The sequence below is a fragment of the Sphaerodactylus townsendi genome, linkage group LG02 (genome assembly GCF_021028975.2).
Source record: "Sphaerodactylus townsendi isolate TG3544 linkage group LG02, MPM_Stown_v2.3, whole genome shotgun sequence".
NCBI lineage: Eukaryota > Metazoa > Chordata > Lepidosauria > Squamata > Sphaerodactylidae > Sphaerodactylus > Sphaerodactylus townsendi.
This window is the reverse complement of record NC_059426.1, coordinates 42,878,979-42,897,661: the sequence shown is the minus strand read 5'-3', so window position 1 is coordinate 42,897,661 and position 18,683 is coordinate 42,878,979. Positions and strand designations below refer to the sequence as shown.

The following is an 18,683-nucleotide window of genomic DNA, read 5'->3' as shown; positions in this document are numbered from 1 at the left end:
AATGTACTTATAACTTCAGGGTGTGCAGCTGTTTTCTTGGCATTGTCTGTGGAAACACACTGTATACAAGATGAATGGTCAAGAAGCAGCCTTAATGGACTTTTAAAACATACTGCAGTATTGTATGTAATTGACTTCTCTTGCATGTTCATCTGATTAAGACTACAGAACTGACTCCAACATCCTTAGTATGTTAGAGCAGTGGTGAAGAAACTGTATATCAATGGCTTCAAACCTATGTCACTGGTACCACATTTGAAGGACATAGCCTGCCTGCCTGCCTGCCTGCCTGCCTGCCTGCCTGCCTGCCTGCCTGCCTGCCTGCCTGCCTGCCTGCCTGCCTGCCTGCCTGCCTGCCTGCCTGCCTTCCTTCCTTCCTTCCTTCCTTCCTTCCTTCCTTCCTTCCTTCCTTCCTTCCTTCCTTCCTTCCTTCCTTCCTTCCTTCCTTCCTTCCTTCCTTCCTTCCTTCCTTCCTTCCCTTCCCTTCCCTTCCCTTCCCTTCCCTTCCCTTCCTTCCCTTCCTTCCTTCCCTTCCTTCCCTTCCTTCCTTCCTTCCAGAAAAAGTGAGTTACAATTTGTTAAATAAACAAATAAAATTTAATGATGATGAGTAGATGACAGGAAGATGTTAAAATTCATTGTGGATTCTTGTGTTCCCCATTCAGAGATATGCTTTGCTTACTGCACTGAGATGGAGACTCTTCTGTGTGTTTGTTCTATGTGAGCAGGGCACAGTCTAAAAGCACTGAGACAAGATATCATTTGCTACCATATTGGGAAAAACTGTACTGAATGGGATAATAAGGAGTATGTTAATATTTTGACTTTTCACAGCTAGGGAAAAACAGGACAAGGGAAAGTGCGCCTCAATTTTCCTCCGTGAAACTGCACATCAAATGGGAAAGATAATCCCAGATGTCCTTGAGGGACACTGGCTTGGTCGCTAGACATCTGCTTCATGTGCAGCTGATCCCTGGTTTGCTTTTCTACATCTCCAGTTAAAAGTATTGGATAGTAGATGATGTGAAAGCTCTCTACCTGAGATGCTGGAGGGCCACTGCCAATCTGAGTACCGTCCTTGCTAGTTCAAAGATCTGACCTCAATTTACGGCAGCTTTATGTGTCCATCCAAGCTGAAAATCTGCATTTGTGAATGACTGTGGGGCAGGAGAGGAGAATGCATTATTTATGTATAACTGCAAATCAGGTGCTCAAGGCATGAGTTGGAATTTAATTTTGATGTCAGTACAGGTGGTAACAGGGGATAGAAGAAAATGGAAGCAGAAAAAGTCATACTGCTGCCTAAATCTTTGGCCTTCTGTGGTATCTACAGACTTGAGGTTGGTTGTGAATATGCACAATAACGTTTTTGACTGGACATCACAATCCTGGCCCTGTCCTGGATAGCCCTGGATAGCCTCGTCTCATCAGATCTCAGTTGCTAAGCAGGCTCAGCCCTGGTTAGTATTTGGGTGGGAGACAACCAAGGGAGACCAGGGTTGTGAAACTAAGGCAGACAATGGCAAACCACTCCTGAATGTCTCCTGTCTTGAGAAATGTTCAGGATTACCATAAGTCTGCTGTGATTTGGTGGCAAAAAAAGTCTAGCACACAGACAAAAAGATGACATATAGTATCATGTCTGTTTGTTTCTTCATGTTTATTTTTCAAGGTGACTTTGAGAGCTCTTGTGCTTATTAGATGAATGTGGTTTTTTTAATTATTCTAGTTGAACCTGCACTTTTAGAGCACAAACATGATATCTGGCTGAAGCAATCATGATTTTGATTTTAGTATCATTTCTTCCTTAGACACACAGTATTGTTTGACTGTCCATCATTTCATCAGCCATGGAAGGAGCACCTCTGTCACCAAAAAATGCGCTACGAGAGAAGAATGCCGTTTTGTTGGTTGTCACCATCACAGGGAAACTGGTCATATGGTGAGCAGAACTTTTGCTGTATGGGAAGGCATTTTGGCCTTTCTCCCAGAGAAAGCAGAGGCAGTACTGTAGGGGTGAGCCCGCGAACCCGGCAGAACCGTAGAAGGAGCGCCAGGCATGCCGGTGCCGGCTACGGCCTTCCGGGCGCACACGCTCCCCCAACCCCCGCTCCCCCATGAGTCACGGGTCATGAACTGCCTGACTCGCGGTCACCAGGTGTCCCATACAAAAGGACAAAAGGGCTCCTGCCCTCAGGTGAAGATTAGACCCAGACACGGATGCTTCCTCCCGCACGTAGCAGCCCGATGAGATCATGCATCACATGATAGTCTCCTGATTTCCCGACCTCCCGGTTTCTCCCCGCTACTGCCCGACATTCTCCCTTTACACGCCTGCTGGAAACCCTAATAAAAAAGGTGTGAGGGGCTGCAGCCGCGCACGACAGAAGTTGCCAGTGATCACATGGAGATCCTCGGCGACTTCCTGCTCGCTGGCTCTCTCCACCAGATGAAATCTCCGCGTGTCGTCTCTTCCCTGGGACCTCGTGGGTATGACTACACAGTACCTTTAAAATGGCAGCGCTGAACTGTCTGAATAGCGGTGACCTGGCTGAGATTTTTGTGCCTGTTTTAATAGCTTATTAGAAGTAGTTGTACGTATGCATTCAACTCCACTGTCCTAAGAGAACTACTTAAGCTGGAAGCCACCTTAGCATGGAGGAAGGAAGAAGAGCGGGAAGGATATAGGTCTGTATGCCTGCCATCAAGACACTAATGTCATGTTCCTATGTAGAGTTACTCCACTCTAGGTCTTCAGAAGTTAATGCAACAGATTGTATTGTAAAACAGTCTTCCACTGGAATTTTCTGAACACATTTGATATAAGCTGGATAATCAGTGAAATGTGATGTCAGGCCAAAGAGAACTCAGTGACTGAGCAAAGCTTCTATTTGATATTTTTTGCTTTATGCATAGACATCATGGATTTCATTTTTTTTTTGCAGTCTCAGTTGCAGCATGTACAAGCAACGATGTAGACATTCCTTCATTGCCTACAAGTGTTTGGATGTGCCGTTAAAAACCCAGAGAATTCCAGCTTTTTTTTGGGTTCTTAAAAATGTTCTTGTGTTAGATTACCATATTTACTTGAAAGGAAGATGCTCCAGAATGACTCTAAAAAAAGAGGTTATACTTAAAGACAGTATAACCTCTTTTTTAGAGACAAACGTAGTGCCTTAAATTATATCAGTAGCTGAGACATAGAGACTAAGGAAAAGAATGACACTTTGCAGGAGAGAAGGTGCTGACCTCTCTGTCCTCTTGCTGCCCCCTGCAGGACCGATTTCCCTTCTCCTTTGTACACCATTGCCTCTTTCAACTTTAACAAAGTTTTTAAAAATGCCCTACTAATCAATACAAAATAAATAGTAGGGACTCCAGAAAGAAATTACTTTCACTTTTATACCTCTTTGGATTGTAACCATTCACAAGTAGTACTGAATTGGGCTGTTCCAAATTTTAAAGGGCAGGAGACTGGCTTTTTTTTAAACAACCTCCAAGAGTTGAACTACTGGACAAAAACTAAGATAAGCTTATTAACTGGCAGAGCAATCCTAAACAGGACTTCTTACAAAAACATAAACTTACAGCTGACTTATGGAGTCCCTGTAGGGTTTTCAAGGCTTGACACATTCATAGGTTTGCCCCCTGCCTCTGTGTAGCCTACCTCTGCATAGCAGCCCTGGTATTTCTTAATGGTCTCTCATCCAAGTCCTAGCAAGGACCAACCCTTCTTAGCAACCAAGATCTGATGAGATCAGGCTAACCTGGGCTATCCAGGTAAATGAAACAGAATCGCATCATTCTACATGCATTGAAATCCATGGGTTTAGGAGTGTACTGTTAACCCTCCTCCTTTCACAATGCTTTCCACAGGCTAGGAAGTTGAACTTTTCTAACAGAAGATGTTATATCTGCCATCTAGCAGGAACATTTAAAATTAACTACTTGCCTGATCCTTCCCTGTCTAAAATGCTCACAAAATCACAACAGCTGTAGCCAATGTTGTGCTGTGTGTGTGTGTTTAGTACCATCAAGTTGCTTCCAACTCATGGCAACCGTGTGAATCAGTGTCCTCCAAAACATCTTCTTATTAACAACCTTCAGGTTTCGCAAACTGAAGCCCATGGCTTTTTATATGATGAATCAGTCTCCATGTTGGGTCTTCTTCTTTTTCTGTTGCCTTCAACATTTCCTAGCATTATTGTCTCTTCCAGTAACTCTCGTCTTGTCATTATGTGTCCAAAGTACAACAGTCTCCATTTAGTAATTTTAACTTCTAGGAGCAGTTCAGGATTATTTTGATCTAGAACCCAATTATTTGGGGTTGGGGTTTTTTTTTTTGTACTCAATGGGTATCTGTAACACTCTCCTCCAACATCACATTTCAAAGGAATCTTTCTTCCAGTCAGTTTTCTTCATTGCCCAAATATTGTGCTAACCTGCTATAAACCCATAGGCATTTTGAGTTTCTCTCCTGGTCTTAATAAGATTTCTAGTGGTTCCAGGAGGGAAGGGGGAGTTCAACAATGTCTATTTACCTTTTATTGTCCAGCAGAAATGGAATACATTATGCAGAATGAACAAGTACATGCAAATTGCTCAATTAGCATAATCCATACAAATTGTGCAGAATTTTTGATTTATTTAAAATCCCCCCACAATATACACCACACGCTTACAAAGAACAATGTTTCCTTATCTTTTCTGCCCTTGCTTCTATTCCTACTGCTTTTGCTGACAGTTGACAGGCTTATCACAAGCAGTCATAGATCTGATGCTTGTGATAAGCCTGCTAAGAGAACAGCTGTATGTGGGTTAATATATTTTGGTGAATGTATATTACATATATCTTGTAGTGAAAAAAAGTGTGTGTTTATAAATAGCTGATTCACTGAGAGAGGTTGCCAGTTTTCTGTAAACACCTGCTATACTGAGAATCAGTGTGGTGTAGTAGTACATTGAAGCCAGGATGCTCATTCCTACTTTTAGCCCCACAACTGTAACTTTGGTGCTTTGGAGATGAAATAATGAGGACTGTAATCCAGTGGACTTTGACCTGGATGGCCAAGACTTTTATTAATAGTAGCCACAATTTAACCATGGTGTATAGCTCTGGGGAGGGGGACAACATCTGCAACATTTGTTCAGTTTGAACATTTTAAATGGTTTGCATTAGTGCTGTCATGTTCACAGACCTGAAGATTTTTTCCTGCTCTCTGTAGGATTCTAAATGTTATGGAATGTGAATCTAAGTATGTATGTGCATCCTGGGAAAGTGCACAGGTTTGTTCCGGCAAATCTGTCTGGATGCAAATTACAATCATATACTATCATACAACCAGAGGCGTAGCTCCAAGGGGACGGGGGGCACGTGATGCACTGGGCATGGTCCCCTGTGGGGGCATGGCAGGGGTATTCCAGGGCGGGGTGGAGGACGCATTGGTGCACTGGGCGCTTTCCCCCCTTGCTACGTCTCTGCATACAACAGTTCCAAATTTTCCATTTTTAAAGTTCTGATATAAATAAACATTTTTTCCTGCTACAAATGTCAGCATTGAAGTTGCCGCCCCAGGAGCTGTTGTGACAGTGAGTTGATTGCTGGGTTATATTAATTAATTAGCAGTGCCTTCCAAAGCAGAGTTACATCTTTCTAAGTCAATGTGTGCAGAAGCATGTAGCTCAGCTTTGAATGGCACTTCTGATCTTGAAATGGAAACGCATTGGGAAACAAATATTTACCTCAGTAATCTTTATACATAAAGTATGTGGCAGGCATTCTTTTAGAGGCTCCCCCTTTCATCTCTTTGTGTGGAAGGAAATGTCCCTTCATCATATTACAGAGAATGCATAGGTTCTTTCTGCAGTCTTTACTCTGCCATATAACTGTCAGAAATAAGTTGCAGATTCTCCTCAGTACATATCAACAGGATGTCTGATTCAGATCTGGACAACAGCACACATGGAGAAGCAGCTTCAGCTTTTTCCCATGCCATTTTTCTGCCCTGAAATGGTCCTGGGAGGTGCTATATCAGCTTCTTGGGAAAACCTGTGTGTTCCTTGAAATACACGTAGGTTTCCCCAGTGGCGTAGCGCCCAGGGGATGGGGTGGGGGAGCGTCCTGCTCCAGGCACAGGCCGATGTGGGGGCGTGGTGGGGGCGTGGCAGGGGCGCAGACCACAGTTTCTCCTCGCTACGGCTCTAGGTTTCCCCAGTGGGTCAAATTGGAATCCTCTGGAAAAAGAGTGGCAGTGTAGAAGTGACTTTATGTGGGTACTGAGGAGAATTTGCAACTTATGTCTGTATTGGAAAGCAGAGTAGGGACCACAGACCCAACATGTGTACTCTGTGTGAAACAGCCATTAGAAGCGGGATAACTTTTTCTCTTCTGAACTTATATAGTTTAATTACTTAAACCTGCTCATTTGATGAAGTTTTTGTGATTTTTCAAATTAAATTCCATATAATAATATACTCTTTTAAAATCTGCAGGAATGTGTCTCCTGCTGTGAAGGGATGATCTGCAATGTAGACCTGCCAACGAACCACACAAATGCTGTATTCGCAGTTGTGCATGCACGGAAGACATCAAGCAGCGGCGGGAAGTCTGTTAGTATGCTGTTGCTGGTCTCAGTCATCACAACTTACCTGTTGTAATGACTTTTCTGATCAGCTGCAAATAATCCGAAGCTGTATGAAGACTGGTTCAGATAGTGAGGAAGAAGAGACTCCTTTCGATACATGGGAGAAAATTGTGTAATGGTGCTGTGTGTTGATGAAGACTTCTGGCCATTTAGCGAAAACACTTGCAAAACTTTGCGAAAAGCACTCAGAAGAATTCTCCCCTTGGTGATGAAAAGAGTATGTGTATTTTGCACAGTATGGTAACTAGGAATTGTTAGAAAATTCTCAAGCATGAAACAAATGGTTCCCATTTCCTGTTTCTTCTGAGTCAGAGGAAAAGAACTTGAGTCCTCTTTATCTTCCATTCTAGTGTTATGATTCCTCCCAATCTTGGTTTTAAGTGTAAACAATCAGTCTGATGATAGCACTGTAAATAGATGAAACAAGATGGTACAGCATTCAACCCGCCATTTTATTGGGATTACCATAAATCAATCAAAGTGTTAATTACATTATTATTTATTTTGCTACACCATTGCTGTGACAGAGATTGATGAAAATTCATGATCATGAAAATTCATGATCTTTGATTGGCACAAGTAAAGGAGTCTGACTGCTGTAAACATTATTAGATAAAGTAAAAAAAAAAAGGAGTTAGATTCCAGAAACTTATGTATCAGGGACAGATGACAGGAGATGTGTGAATTAATCTACCACATCTTCTTGGACGTTTTTTGAGTTTCAGAGCTCTGTGGGGTCCTAGTGACTGCCTTCCCCTACTTTTCTGATTCTCTCCTTCCCATTCCTGTCACAGGAAACAAAACTTTACTAAAAGGTAAGTCTTGCTAATAGCCATTGGGGGCAATATAAATGCTCTGTTTTTCAAAGGTCTGTGTTTAACAGTGCAGCCAATAATGGTTTTGACAGATGCGGTGCTTAAATAAGGTTCTCCAATGCAAAAAGAAATTCTGAACTATTTTCAAAAGCAGAAACATGCTACTGTAACTTCTGCGGCAGAATACAGACTGCACTGTCTTCTTTCCCTGAGATAGAGTATACATTTGTACATTTATTGTCCCTATAATAAGCACTGTATTTGTTTCGCTCAAAAGAATTGCATGTTATTCTACTTGAGGGATTCATCCAGCCAGCTTTTTCACTTGATCTTATCCAGTTCCCCTTCCTACTATGGTTACTGTCCCACAGGACTTTGTTTCATGGTACAAAGGGCCATCAAAACACACAGAAAAGTTATGGTTTCCCCAAAGGGTTTTCAAGGCAAGAAATGGAAAGATTGGGTTTGCCATTATCTGCCCCTGGACTTTCTTGGTGGTCTCCATCCAAGTGCTAACCTGGGGTGATCCAGCTTAGTTTCTGAGATCTGGTCAGATTTGGGTAGCCTGGACCATTTTTTCAGCTACTATTGGTTTTTCCAAAGTTTTATTGCTATCATATGTACAACAAGGCTGGTATAGAGATCTGTTTAAAAAGAGACAAAACTATATGCCAAGGTAACGCAAAATTCCTGATTCATATTTTCTGCAAATATGCTTTCATAATATGCTGACTTTGTTGAGATACTGGTCCATTTCAAACATTTATAATCCGTTTTAGCAGCTGGCTAATGGATGTTTTGTATAATTTCAGACATAACAGTTTTGGCTCCTGGCTGCTAATGGAATATTTTTGTCTTTGGAGATGGAGCCAGTTTGTCAGTTCAAACATCATGCCAAAGTGTAGTTACCAGAAACCATGAGCGGTCATTGAGAATATCAGTTGCAAACCACAGTTAAGATTTCTTAACCTTTAGTTTTCCATTTTTGCATTGTCCTAGTGTATATAAAGAAGGCATTTTTTTCTGATAGGACAAAGACCCACAATCAAGCAACTCTTGGGTCTTTCCATCTGCACAACTTAGCAAGCAACCCAGAGACAGACTGGCCATTAGGAGTAATTCCTAGTGGGCCACTGCTGTAGAGTACTGTAGACATCCAAGAACAAGTAAATCCAAGTCCCAGTAGCCTTGCCTGTTCTGTGCGGAACAGTCAGTTTGTGTGTGCACCGAACCATCTGAGGTCCATTGGCTGCATGCTACTTAGGCAAACCCTAAAAGCAGTTTAATGCATGGGGGTTTTGTAACTCAGGAAAGGTGTACTATGTTATTATATCAGAATAAGTTATTGAAAATATTATGGAGTGTGAACAAAGAGAAACTCAGGGGCATGTAAGTCATTCATTATTTCTGTACAATTGTTCCTGGTAAATATTTTGTAATGGTTGATGATTGTTTCTTCTTTGTGGGACAAAAGCAAATTATTCAGCAATTGTGTAAGTTTTAATTGTTTTTAACGCCTATCGAATATCTACTGGCCCAGAATAGTTTGGAAGGTTAAAATTTGGATTTAGAAACCTGAAGTTAAAATCCCTGCTCATCAGTAAAACTGTAGCAAAAATCAGTCTTAGCCTCCATTCTCTCTAAAATGGGACTAATACTTATCTACCTTGCAGGGATATTGTGAAGATAAGAAACTAAAGCATCTAGGGTGTAATTTGGTCTCTGTCCACTTCGTCCTCCTTATGTCTGGAGAGCTGTGAGCATTTCCACACCTACTTCTATCCACTCACTTATGCACATGTTCAAGGGAAGGGCTGGTCCATCCCCCTACTGTATTTTATGTACTGTATAAATGTACTGTATTTTAAATAACAGAATATTTTGATGGGGAAGGATTATGTCTAGAGAAAATGGTTGTCTAGTCAACAGAATATTGGGGTTTTTTTTCCCAATAAGGTGGTAGTGTGGCTTTCACACATAGTAACATCTGTATTTAAAGCGCAGAACTTGTTTTATTTCTTGCTTTGTTATTCTGCCAGAGGTTGTGGGTGTCTTTAAAAATTCTTCTTTTCAACCAAGATTAACCATCCTTGGCTTCTGCCCAAGGGTGAGTCTTATTGAACTGTAATTTAAAGCATGCGAGAGTGAGAAAATCAGCCTTGTGAGCATTCTTTTTCATATAAATTCTCATTTTTATAGCAGTTTGCCTTTTTAACTTTTTTAAAAATTACCTTTTAAAAAAAAGATGATTTCTGGCATTAAAGGATTTATTGTAAATCATAATGTAAGATTTATTATTGTTTTTATAATGGGGACCACTGTACTCCATGGGATTGTTGCAAGACTTCCAGGGGTGAGATGTAACTTTTTTGAAGAACAGGTCCACAGATCAGATTTTCCTATATGACACTGTTTCCCCCACCTTCACAATTATTTGGCAGTTGTCCATCCATAGTTATTTGCCTGTACAGTATTATCCAATCATAATGGTAGCAGGCACAGTTCTGCTTTGTTTGTTCAATACTTGGCAAGGCAGTTTGCCTAAATACATTTCAGTAGCTCTTGTTCTTTCAGTGAAAATGTAGGCCTGCGTCAGAATTGGGAGTGAAATTTGAAATCCTACCTGTTATGAGTGGAATTGTTAAGTCACAGCTGGCCTGGTCATTAGTACACATCTTACTTGACAAATACTTTGAAATTGTAGATTTCTTAATTTTGACATTTGAAATTGATACCTATGTGTAAGTAGTAGCATTACTGAAGTGGCAGACATTTGTTGTATTACCTGGCTATATAGCAAATGAAGAAACTGAATTACTTTTCCGTGCAAGTAAATAATTCATGTTTTAATATTAATGTTCATTTAAAAATAGGGGCCTTTTGTAGCATATGCTACAGGCCACATACTAGCTTAATCCAGCCTTGACTAGCTTTATCATAGAGCTGAATGGCCCTTGAAGACTGGTATATCCCATAAAGGGAGAGTCCCGAGTCACTTATACTGACCTCCTTTATCATGAGCCAAGATGGTGCTATGAAACACAGTGACACCCATGTGTTTTATATGCATAATAATCTTTTGAGGAACACTTGCTGTGCTTGCCTGTCATGTGCTTTCCTTTGTGCTTCTCCAGCATCTTTGAAAGGATTAGGCTTTTGAAAGAGGTAGCCTCAATTCCCTCTGCTCCCACCTGTGCCGCTCCTTCCCTTTGTCACCCCTGGGTTGTGGGGAGCAGCATAATCAAACCCTTGAGGAGATTAACAATACAAAGATTTGGACGATCTTCATTGGAGTTAGGGAGGCAGTTTTAATACCCTCAAGCCAAGTTAAGTGGAATATGATTGATATAACAGATTAGTTAAAGCCTTTGTGTAGGGCGCCACCCATTTTTTGCTCAAGGCAACCCTTGAAGGTAGAAAGGGAGCTTAATGAAGTTGAGAATTTTTTGTTTGTAAAGGGGATATACAGTTTATATATATATAGCAATAACAAGCTCTAAGAATTAAGCCAAAAGCATTTTCAACAATTATTAAGAAAAGTGCAGAAAACTTCTGAGGGGAGGGGAGGGGATCTGAGAAAGTATCCCCCCCCCCCATCTGTTTCTCAGATGGAATGTAAAATTCTAAATTTGCATCACGAATGGGGTAAGAATTATCATGGTATATTAAATAATATTGTTAATCTACTCTTAAAAATCTCTAGGTTGGCTTAGGCTATGGTCATTTGTCTTGAAACAAAATGGCTCCCTATTGAATGGGTTTTCCCAAGTCTTAATCTGTTTTTAAATATGTGTTGCATGAATTGTTCTATGAAACTTAGGCCCAGTAATTTATCTACTACTTCTGATTTCCAGCACTGCGGTCTAATGCACAGTTCTGAATAAGAATTAATATAGTCTCTCTTTAAATAAAATGTCATTTAAATTAGTTGTTTTTACAATTGATCGGTTTATGAAAAATCAGTTTAGTGGTAAAAAAAATCACATGAATGCTATATAGGTAAGTAGTTCACTGGAGATTGGCTGACTTTCTTTCCTGGTTGTCTTCTTTTGAGTTTCTCTATTCTTATGAGAATTTCTCTGGATCACTATTTACAAAGCACCGCATGAGCAATGATTCTAACTCTGTCATCTTGCTAAAAAAAAGCCATTGTTTTCTTCCTTGGTCAGATGTACCTAGTCAAGCAGCCTCTAAGAAACCCAGCCTGTGGTCTTCCAGAAACAGGCAATGGCCCACCAATAGACTATGGCAGGGGTGGGCAATTATTTTTTCCATGGGGCCGCATAAGAAACAGAAAATATTGTAGAGGGCCAGGCCAAAAGGTTGGACTCAATTCTGCATAATAGGGGCTGATAAGTGACAGACAGGTGCACAGATCAACTTGGAATCAGTGGCAACAGTTCTGCATACAACACTATTTGGCACAAAGAATCACAGGCTTAACCTACCTGCATAGTTGTCCACTGTGACAATCAAGCAAGTGGGGAGACTTAAGTCCCTTGACCTACTTTTTTCATCGACTGGCGCTTTTGAAAGCCCCGCAGAAGCCGGCAGCCAAGGCAACTGGTTTCTGCGGGGCTTTCAAAGGCGCCTCGCTCCCCAGCAAGGCGGGGGGTGAGGCGCTTTTGAAAGCCCCAGCCAAGGCAACCGGCTTCTGCGGGGCTTTCAAAGGAGGGGATCGCCCCAGAAGCCACTGCGCAAGGGGGGAAGGGGGAGGGTTAACGTGAGCTGCGCAGTTCTAAACAGGTCCTCTTAGGCCAGGGCCAAGTCTGTCATAAGGGCCAGTCAGGGTCATCCGGCGGGCCGGATGTGGCCCCCGGGCCGTATAATGCCCAGGTCTGGACTATGGTCTACCCTCTTTCTAGTCTCGTATCACAGTATCCTAATTTTTCACATTGAACTGACACAGTTATTTCATACTTAAATATCAGCAGAATTTTTTAAACCAATTTCCAGATACTATAAAGAGAAAAATAGTGGAACACTGGGATATATTTGTGCAAAGGATACAATCTGTGTTATTGCAGGATGGGGATTCAAAGGTCGTAATGCAGTGTTCCTTTGTTTCTCTCTGTAGTGATCATGTTGGCCTTATCGTTGGTATTTCAGCTTAACCACCCTTTATTTTTGTTTCCATTATGAAAAAAAGAGATAAGATGCTGATGCAATATGAAAATGACAGCACTTTGGGAAAGTTCAGGTCAGTTGTGTACAGTGGGACAGTTCTTGGTACAACAACAAGATTCCATTAAATCTCATGGCTATAACAAAGAACAAAGAAGCAAACAATAACACTGAAAAAGCAAATACTGTTGTCGTGGACTGAGGGCCACAACATATAACAACAGCCCTTGTTCTTGAGAGGCAGTGTGGTATAGTGGCAGCAGAATCTATTCTGGAGAACCAGGTTTGACTCCCCACTCCTCCCCATGAAGCCTGATGGGTGACTTGGGGCCAGTCACAGTTCTCTCAGAACTCTTTCAGCCTCATTTATGGGGAAAGGAAGATAATGTGATTTTAAGCTGCTTTGAGAGAAAAGTGGGATATTTAAAAAATCTTCATAGAGATCGTAATGTAAAGGAGGGTTTCTCAGATGCTCTGAAATCCACTTCATACATTAATTAGGGACTGACTTCAATAGCATAGTAGGAGGGCAGCATAAACTGCTCCCTAGCAAATAGATAATCTTCCTTGAGACATTTTATGTTGTTTGGCTCAAGCTTTTAGTTAGACATTTGCAGAATTTTCTGGTCTAGTTTTATCACTATTTTTGCATCTTGAGACTTTTGAAAAAGGGTTTTTTTACAGTTGCTGTGTTGCTATATATTGGTCTTTCATATTTTAAATGTTGATATTTTTACATTTAACCAATGTAGTGTTCCACATCAGGAACATTTGGTATAAGAATGAGACCTAGATGTCAGGAAAAAGTTGGACCCTGTAAGCTGTTTCCCACAATCTCACCCAGTTCCCTTCCTTAGTACAGTAACTGCTCCACACGTTTTGTGTCCCTGTAAGTCCCATGATTCCCAGCTTAGCCTTTGTGGTGATGAAAGGAGATTCCTTCCTCCCTGTGTGGAAAAGCTGACTGGATCCAACCTAAAACTAATAAATGAAGTGTGAGTGAGGGTCTTCATAAAATGGCTAGACTCCAGTGGTTTTAGTTGTGGAAGCTGCAGAAAAGATACCCCTGCCTCCTTGGCCATTTGTGTGAAGCTCTTCAAGAGTTAGGGATTAGCAATACTTTTCCATCTGCCTGTTGCAGTATCACCCAGATGGTTCCAGGGCTTAAACTGGCTGAGGGATTTCTCCTCTGTGAAATCAAGTAACAAGGCGCAAATCCGAAGTGCTATTAGAATTCCCTTGCAGAGTCACCTAATCTAAATAACTCTTAGGCCTGATTCCAGTTACTGCAGCGTCACTTCTTTCTGCTTCAGTCACCATATTTATCTACTAAACCAGGGGTAGGGAACCTGCGGCTCTCCAGATGTTCAGGAACTACAATTCCCATCAGCCCCTACCAGCATGGCCAATTGGCCATGCTGACAGAGGCTGATGGGAATTGTAGTTCTGGGGTGGGGGGGGGGGGGGGTGGGGGGGGGGGGGGGTGGGGGGGGGGGGGGGTGGGGGGGGGGGGGGGTGGGGGGGGGGGGGGGTGGGGGGGGGGGGGGGTGGGGGGGGGGGGGGGTGGGGGGGGGGGGGGGTGGGGGGGGGGGGGGGTGGGGGGGGGGGGGGGTGGGGGGGGGGGGGGGTGGGGGGGGGGGGGGGTGGGGGGGGGGGGGGGTGGGGGGGGGGGGGGGTGGGGGGGGGGGGGGGTGGGGGGGGGGGGGGGTGGGGGGGGGGGGGGGTGGGGGGGGGGGGGGGTGGGGGGGGGGGGGGGTGGGGGGGGGGGGGGGTGGGGGGGGGGGGGGGTGGGGGGGGGGGGGGGTGGGGGGGGGGGGGGGTGGGGGGGGGGGGGGGTGGGGGGGGGGGGGGGTGGGGGGGGGGGGGGGTGGGGGGGGGGGGGGGTGGGGGGGGGGGGGGGTGGGGGGGGGGGGGGGTGGGGGGGGGGGGGGGTGGGGGGGGGGGGGGGTGGGGGGGGGGGGGGGTGGGGGGGGGGGGGGGTGGGGGGGGGGGGGGGTGGGGGGGGGGGGGGGTGGGGGGGGGGGGGGGTGGGGGGGGGGGGGGGTGGGGGGGGGGGGGGGTGGGGGGGGGGGGGGGTGGGGGGGGGGGGGGGTGGGGGGGGGGGGGGGTGGGGGGGGGGGGGGGTGGGGGGGGGGGGGGGTGGGGGGGGGGGGGGGTGGGGGGGGGGGGGGGTGGGGGGGGGGGGGGGTGGGGGGGGGGGGGGGTGGGGGGGGGGGGGGGTGGGGGGGGGGGGGGGTGGGGGGGGGGGGGGGTGGGGGGGGGGGGGGGTGGGGGGGGGGGGGGGTGGGGGGGGGGGGGGGTGGGGGGGGGGGGGGGTGGGGGGGGGGGGGGGTGGGGGGGGGGGGGGGTGGGGGGGGGGGGGGGTGGGGGGGGGGGGGGGTGGGGGGGGGGGGGGGTGGGGGGGGGGGGGGGTGGGGGGGGGGGGGGGTGGGGGGGGGGGGGGGTGGGGGGGGGGGGGGGTGGGGGGGGGGGGGGGTGGGGGGGGGGGGGGGTGGGGGGGGGGGGGGGTGGGGGGGGGGGGGGGTGGGGGGGGGGGGGGGTGGGGGGGGGGGGGGGTGGGGGGGGGGGGGGGTGGGGGGGGGGGGGGGTGGGGGGGGGGGGGGGTGGGGGGGGGGGGGGGTGGGGGGGGGGGGGGGTGGGGGGGGGGGGGGGTGGGGGGGGGGGGGGGTGGGGGGGGGGGGGGGTGGGGGGGGGGGGGGGTGGGGGGGGGGGGGGGTGGGGGGGGGGGGGGGTGGGGGGGGGGGGGGGTGGGGGGGGGGGGGGGTGGGGGGGGGGGGGGGTGGGGGGGGGGGGGGGTGGGGGGGGGGGGGGGTGGGGGGGGGGGGGGGTGGGGGGGGGGGGGGGTGGGGGGGGGGGGGGGTGGGGGGGGGGGGGGGTGGGGGGGGGGGGGGGTGGGGGGGGGGGGGGGTGGGGGGGGGGGGGGGTGGGGGGGGGGGGGGGTGGGGGGGGGGGGGGGTGGGGGGGGGGGGGGGTGGGGGGGGGGGGGGGTGGGGGGGGGGGGGGGTGGGGGGGGGGGGGGGTGGGGGGGGGGGGGGGTGGGGGGGGGGGGGGGTGGGGGGGGGGGGGGGTGGGGGGGGGGGGGGGTGGGGGGGGGGGGGGGTGGGGGGGGGGGGGGGTGGGGGGGGGGGGGGGTGGGGGGGGGGGGGGGTGGGGGGGGGGGGGGGTGGGGGGGGGGGGGGGTGGGGGGGGGGGGGGGTGGGGGGGGGGGGGGGTGGGGGGGGGGGGGGGTGGGGGGGGGGGGGGGTGGGGGGGGGGGGGGGTGGGGGGGGGGGGGGGTGGGGGGGGGGGGGGGTGGGGGGGGGGGGGGGTGGGGGGGGGGGGGGGTGGGGGGGGGGGGGGGTGGGGGGGGGGGGGGGTGGGGGGGGGGGGGGGTGGGGGGGGGGGGGGGTGGGGGGGGGGGGGGGTGGGGGGGGGGGGGGGTGGGGGGGGGGGGGGGTGGGGGGGGGGGGGGGTGGGGGGGGGGGGGGGTGGGGGGGGGGGGGGGTGGGGGGGGGGGGGGGTGGGGGGGGGGGGGGGTGGGGGGGGGGGGGGGTGGGGGGGGGGGGGGGTGGGGGGGGGGGGGGGTGGGGGGGGGGGGGGGTGGGGGGGGGGGGGGGTGGGGGGGGGGGGGGGTGGGGGGGGGGGGGGGTGGGGGGGGGGGGGGGTGGGGGGGGGGGGGGGTGGGGGGGGGGGGGGGTGGGGGGGGGGGGGGGTGGGGGGGGGGGGGGGTGGGGGGGGGGGGGGGTGGGGGGGGGGGGGGGTGGGGGGGGGGGGGGGTGGGGGGGGGGGGGGGTGGGGGGGGGGGGGGGTGGGGGGGGGGGGGGGTGGGGGGGGGGGGGGGTGGGGGGGGGGGGGGGTGGGGGGGGGGGGGGGTGGGGGGGGGGGGGGGTGGGGGGGGGGGGGGGTGGGGGGGGGGGGGGGTGGGGGGGGGGGGGGGTGGGGGGGGGGGGGGGTGGGGGGGGGGGGGGGTGGGGGGGGGGGGGGGTGGGGGGGGGGGGGGGTGGGGGGGGGGGGGGGTGGGGGGGGGGGGGGGTGGGGGGGGGGGGGGGTGGGGGGGGGGGGGGGTGGGGGGGGGGGGGGGTGGGGGGGGGGGGGGGTGGGGGGGGGGGGGGGTGGGGGGGGGGGGGGGTGGGGGGGGGGGGGGGTGGGGGGGGGGGGGGGTGGGGGGGGGGGGGGGTGGGGGGGGGGGGGGGTGGGGGGGGGGGGGGGTGGGGGGGGGGGGGGGTGGGGGGGGGGGGGGGTGGGGGGGGGGGGGGGTGGGGGGGGGGGGGGGTGGGGGGGGGGGGGGGTGGGGGGGGGGGGGGGTGGGGGGGGGGGGGGGTGGGGGGGGGGGGGGGTGGGGGGGGGGGGGGGTGGGGGGGGGGGGGGGTGGGGGGGGGGGGGGGTGGGGGGGGGGGGGGGTGGGGGGGGGGGGGGGTGGGGGGGGGGGGGGGTGGGGGGGGGGGGGGGTGGGGGGGGGGGGGGGTGGGGGGGGGGGGGGGTGGGGGGGGGGGGGGGTGGGGGGGGGGGGGGGTGGGGGGGGGGGGGGGTGGGGGGGGGGGGGGGTGGGGGGGGGGGGGGGTGGGGGGGGGGGGGGGTGGGGGGGGGGGGGGGTGGGGGGGGGGGGGGGTGGGGGGGGGGGGGGGTGGGGGGGGGGGGGGGTGGGGGGGGGGGGGGGTGGGGGGGGGGGGGGGTGGGGGGGGGGGGGGGTGGGGGGGGGGGGGGGTGGGGGGGGGGGGGGGTGGGGGGGGGGGGGGGTGGGGGGGGGGGGGGGTGGGGGGGGGGGGGGGTGGGGGGGGGGGGGGGTGGGGGGGGGGGGGGGTGGGGGGGGGGGGGGGTGGGGGGGGGGGGGGGTGGGGGGGGGGGGGGGTGGGGGGGGGGGGGGGTGGGGGGGGGGGGGGGTGGGGGGGGGGGGGGGTGGGGGGGGGGGGGGGTGGGGGGGGGGGGGGGTGGGGGGGGGGGGGGGTGGGGGGGGGGGGGGGTGGGGGGGGGGGGGGGTGGGGGGGGGGGGGGGTGGGGGGGGGGGGGGGTGGGGGGGGGGGGGGGTGGGGGGGGGGGGGGGTGGGGGGGGGGGGGGGTGGGGGGGGGGGGGGGTGGGGGGGGGGGGGGGTGGGGGGGGGGGGGGGTGGGGGGGGGGGGGGGTGGGGGGGGGGGGGGGTGGGGGGGGGGGGGGGTGGGGGGGGGGGGGGGTGGGGGGGGGGGGGGGTGGGGGGGGGGGGGGGTGGGGGGGGGGGGGGGTGGGGGGGGGGGGGGGTGGGGGGGGGGGGGGGTGGGGGGGGGGGGGGGTGGGGGGGGGGGGGGGTGGGGGGGGGGGGGGGTGGGGGGGGGGGGGGGTGGGGGGGGGGGGGGGTGGGGGGGGGGGGGGGTGGGGGGGGGGGGGGGTGGGGGGGGGGGGGGGTGGGGGGGGGGGGGGGTGGGGGGGGGGGGGGGTGGGGGGGGGGGGGGGTGGGGGGGGGGGGGGGTGGGGGGGGGGGGGGGTGGGGGGGGGGGGGGGTGGGGGGGGGGGGGGGTGGGGGGGGGGGGGGGTGGGGGGGGGGGGGGGTGGGGGGGGGGGGGGGTGGGGGGGGGGGGGGGTGGGGGGGGGGGGGGGTGGGGGGGGGGGGGGGTGGGGGGGGGGGGGGGTGGGGGGGGGGGGGGGTGGGGGGGGGGGGGGGTGGGGGGGGGGGGGGGTGGGGGGGGGGGGGGGTGGGGGGGGGGGGGGGTGGGGGGGGGGGGGGGTGGGGGGGGGGGGGGGTGGGGGGGGGGGGGGGTGGGGGGGGGGGGGGGTGGGGGGGGGGGGGGGTGGGGGGGGGGGGGGGTGGGGGGGGGGGGGGGTGGGGGGGGGGGGGGGTGGGGGGGGGGGGGGGTGGGGGGGGGGGGGGGTGGGGGGGGGGGGGGGTGGGGGGGGGGGGGGGTGGGGGGGGGGGGGGGTGGGGGGGGGGGGGGGTGGGGGGGGGGGGGGGTGGGGGGGGGGGGGGGTGGGGGGGGGGGGGGGTGGGGGGGGGGGGGGGTGGGGGGGGGGGGGGGTGGGGGGGGGGGGGGGTGGGGGGGGGGGGGGGTGGGGGGGGGGGGGGGTGGGGGGGGGGGGGGGTGGGGGGGGGGGGGGGTGGGGGGGGGGGGGGGTGGGGGGGGGGGGGGGTGGGGGGGGGGGGGGGTGGGGGGG

At 54.4% G+C, this 18,683-nt stretch overlaps 1 protein-coding gene across 5 annotated transcripts in view; it reads left to right on the top strand.

Annotated features, from left to right (window-relative positions):
• Positions 1 to 9,742, top strand: part of LYPD6B (LY6/PLAUR domain containing 6B) — a 94,567-nt gene extending 84,825 nt beyond the window's left edge. For all 5 annotated transcript variants that reach the window (XM_048487105.1, XM_048487106.1, XM_048487101.1 and 2 more), the window contains 2 exons: positions 1,812 to 1,942; positions 6,493 to 9,742. In XM_048487105.1, coding sequence (XP_048343062.1) covers positions 1,812 to 1,942; positions 6,493 to 6,657 — 296 coding nt within the window. In that variant the 3' untranslated portion in view covers positions 6,658 to 9,742. The remainder of the gene's footprint in view (positions 1 to 1,811; positions 1,943 to 6,492) is intronic.
• Positions 9,743 to 18,683: the final 8,941 nt, after the last annotated feature.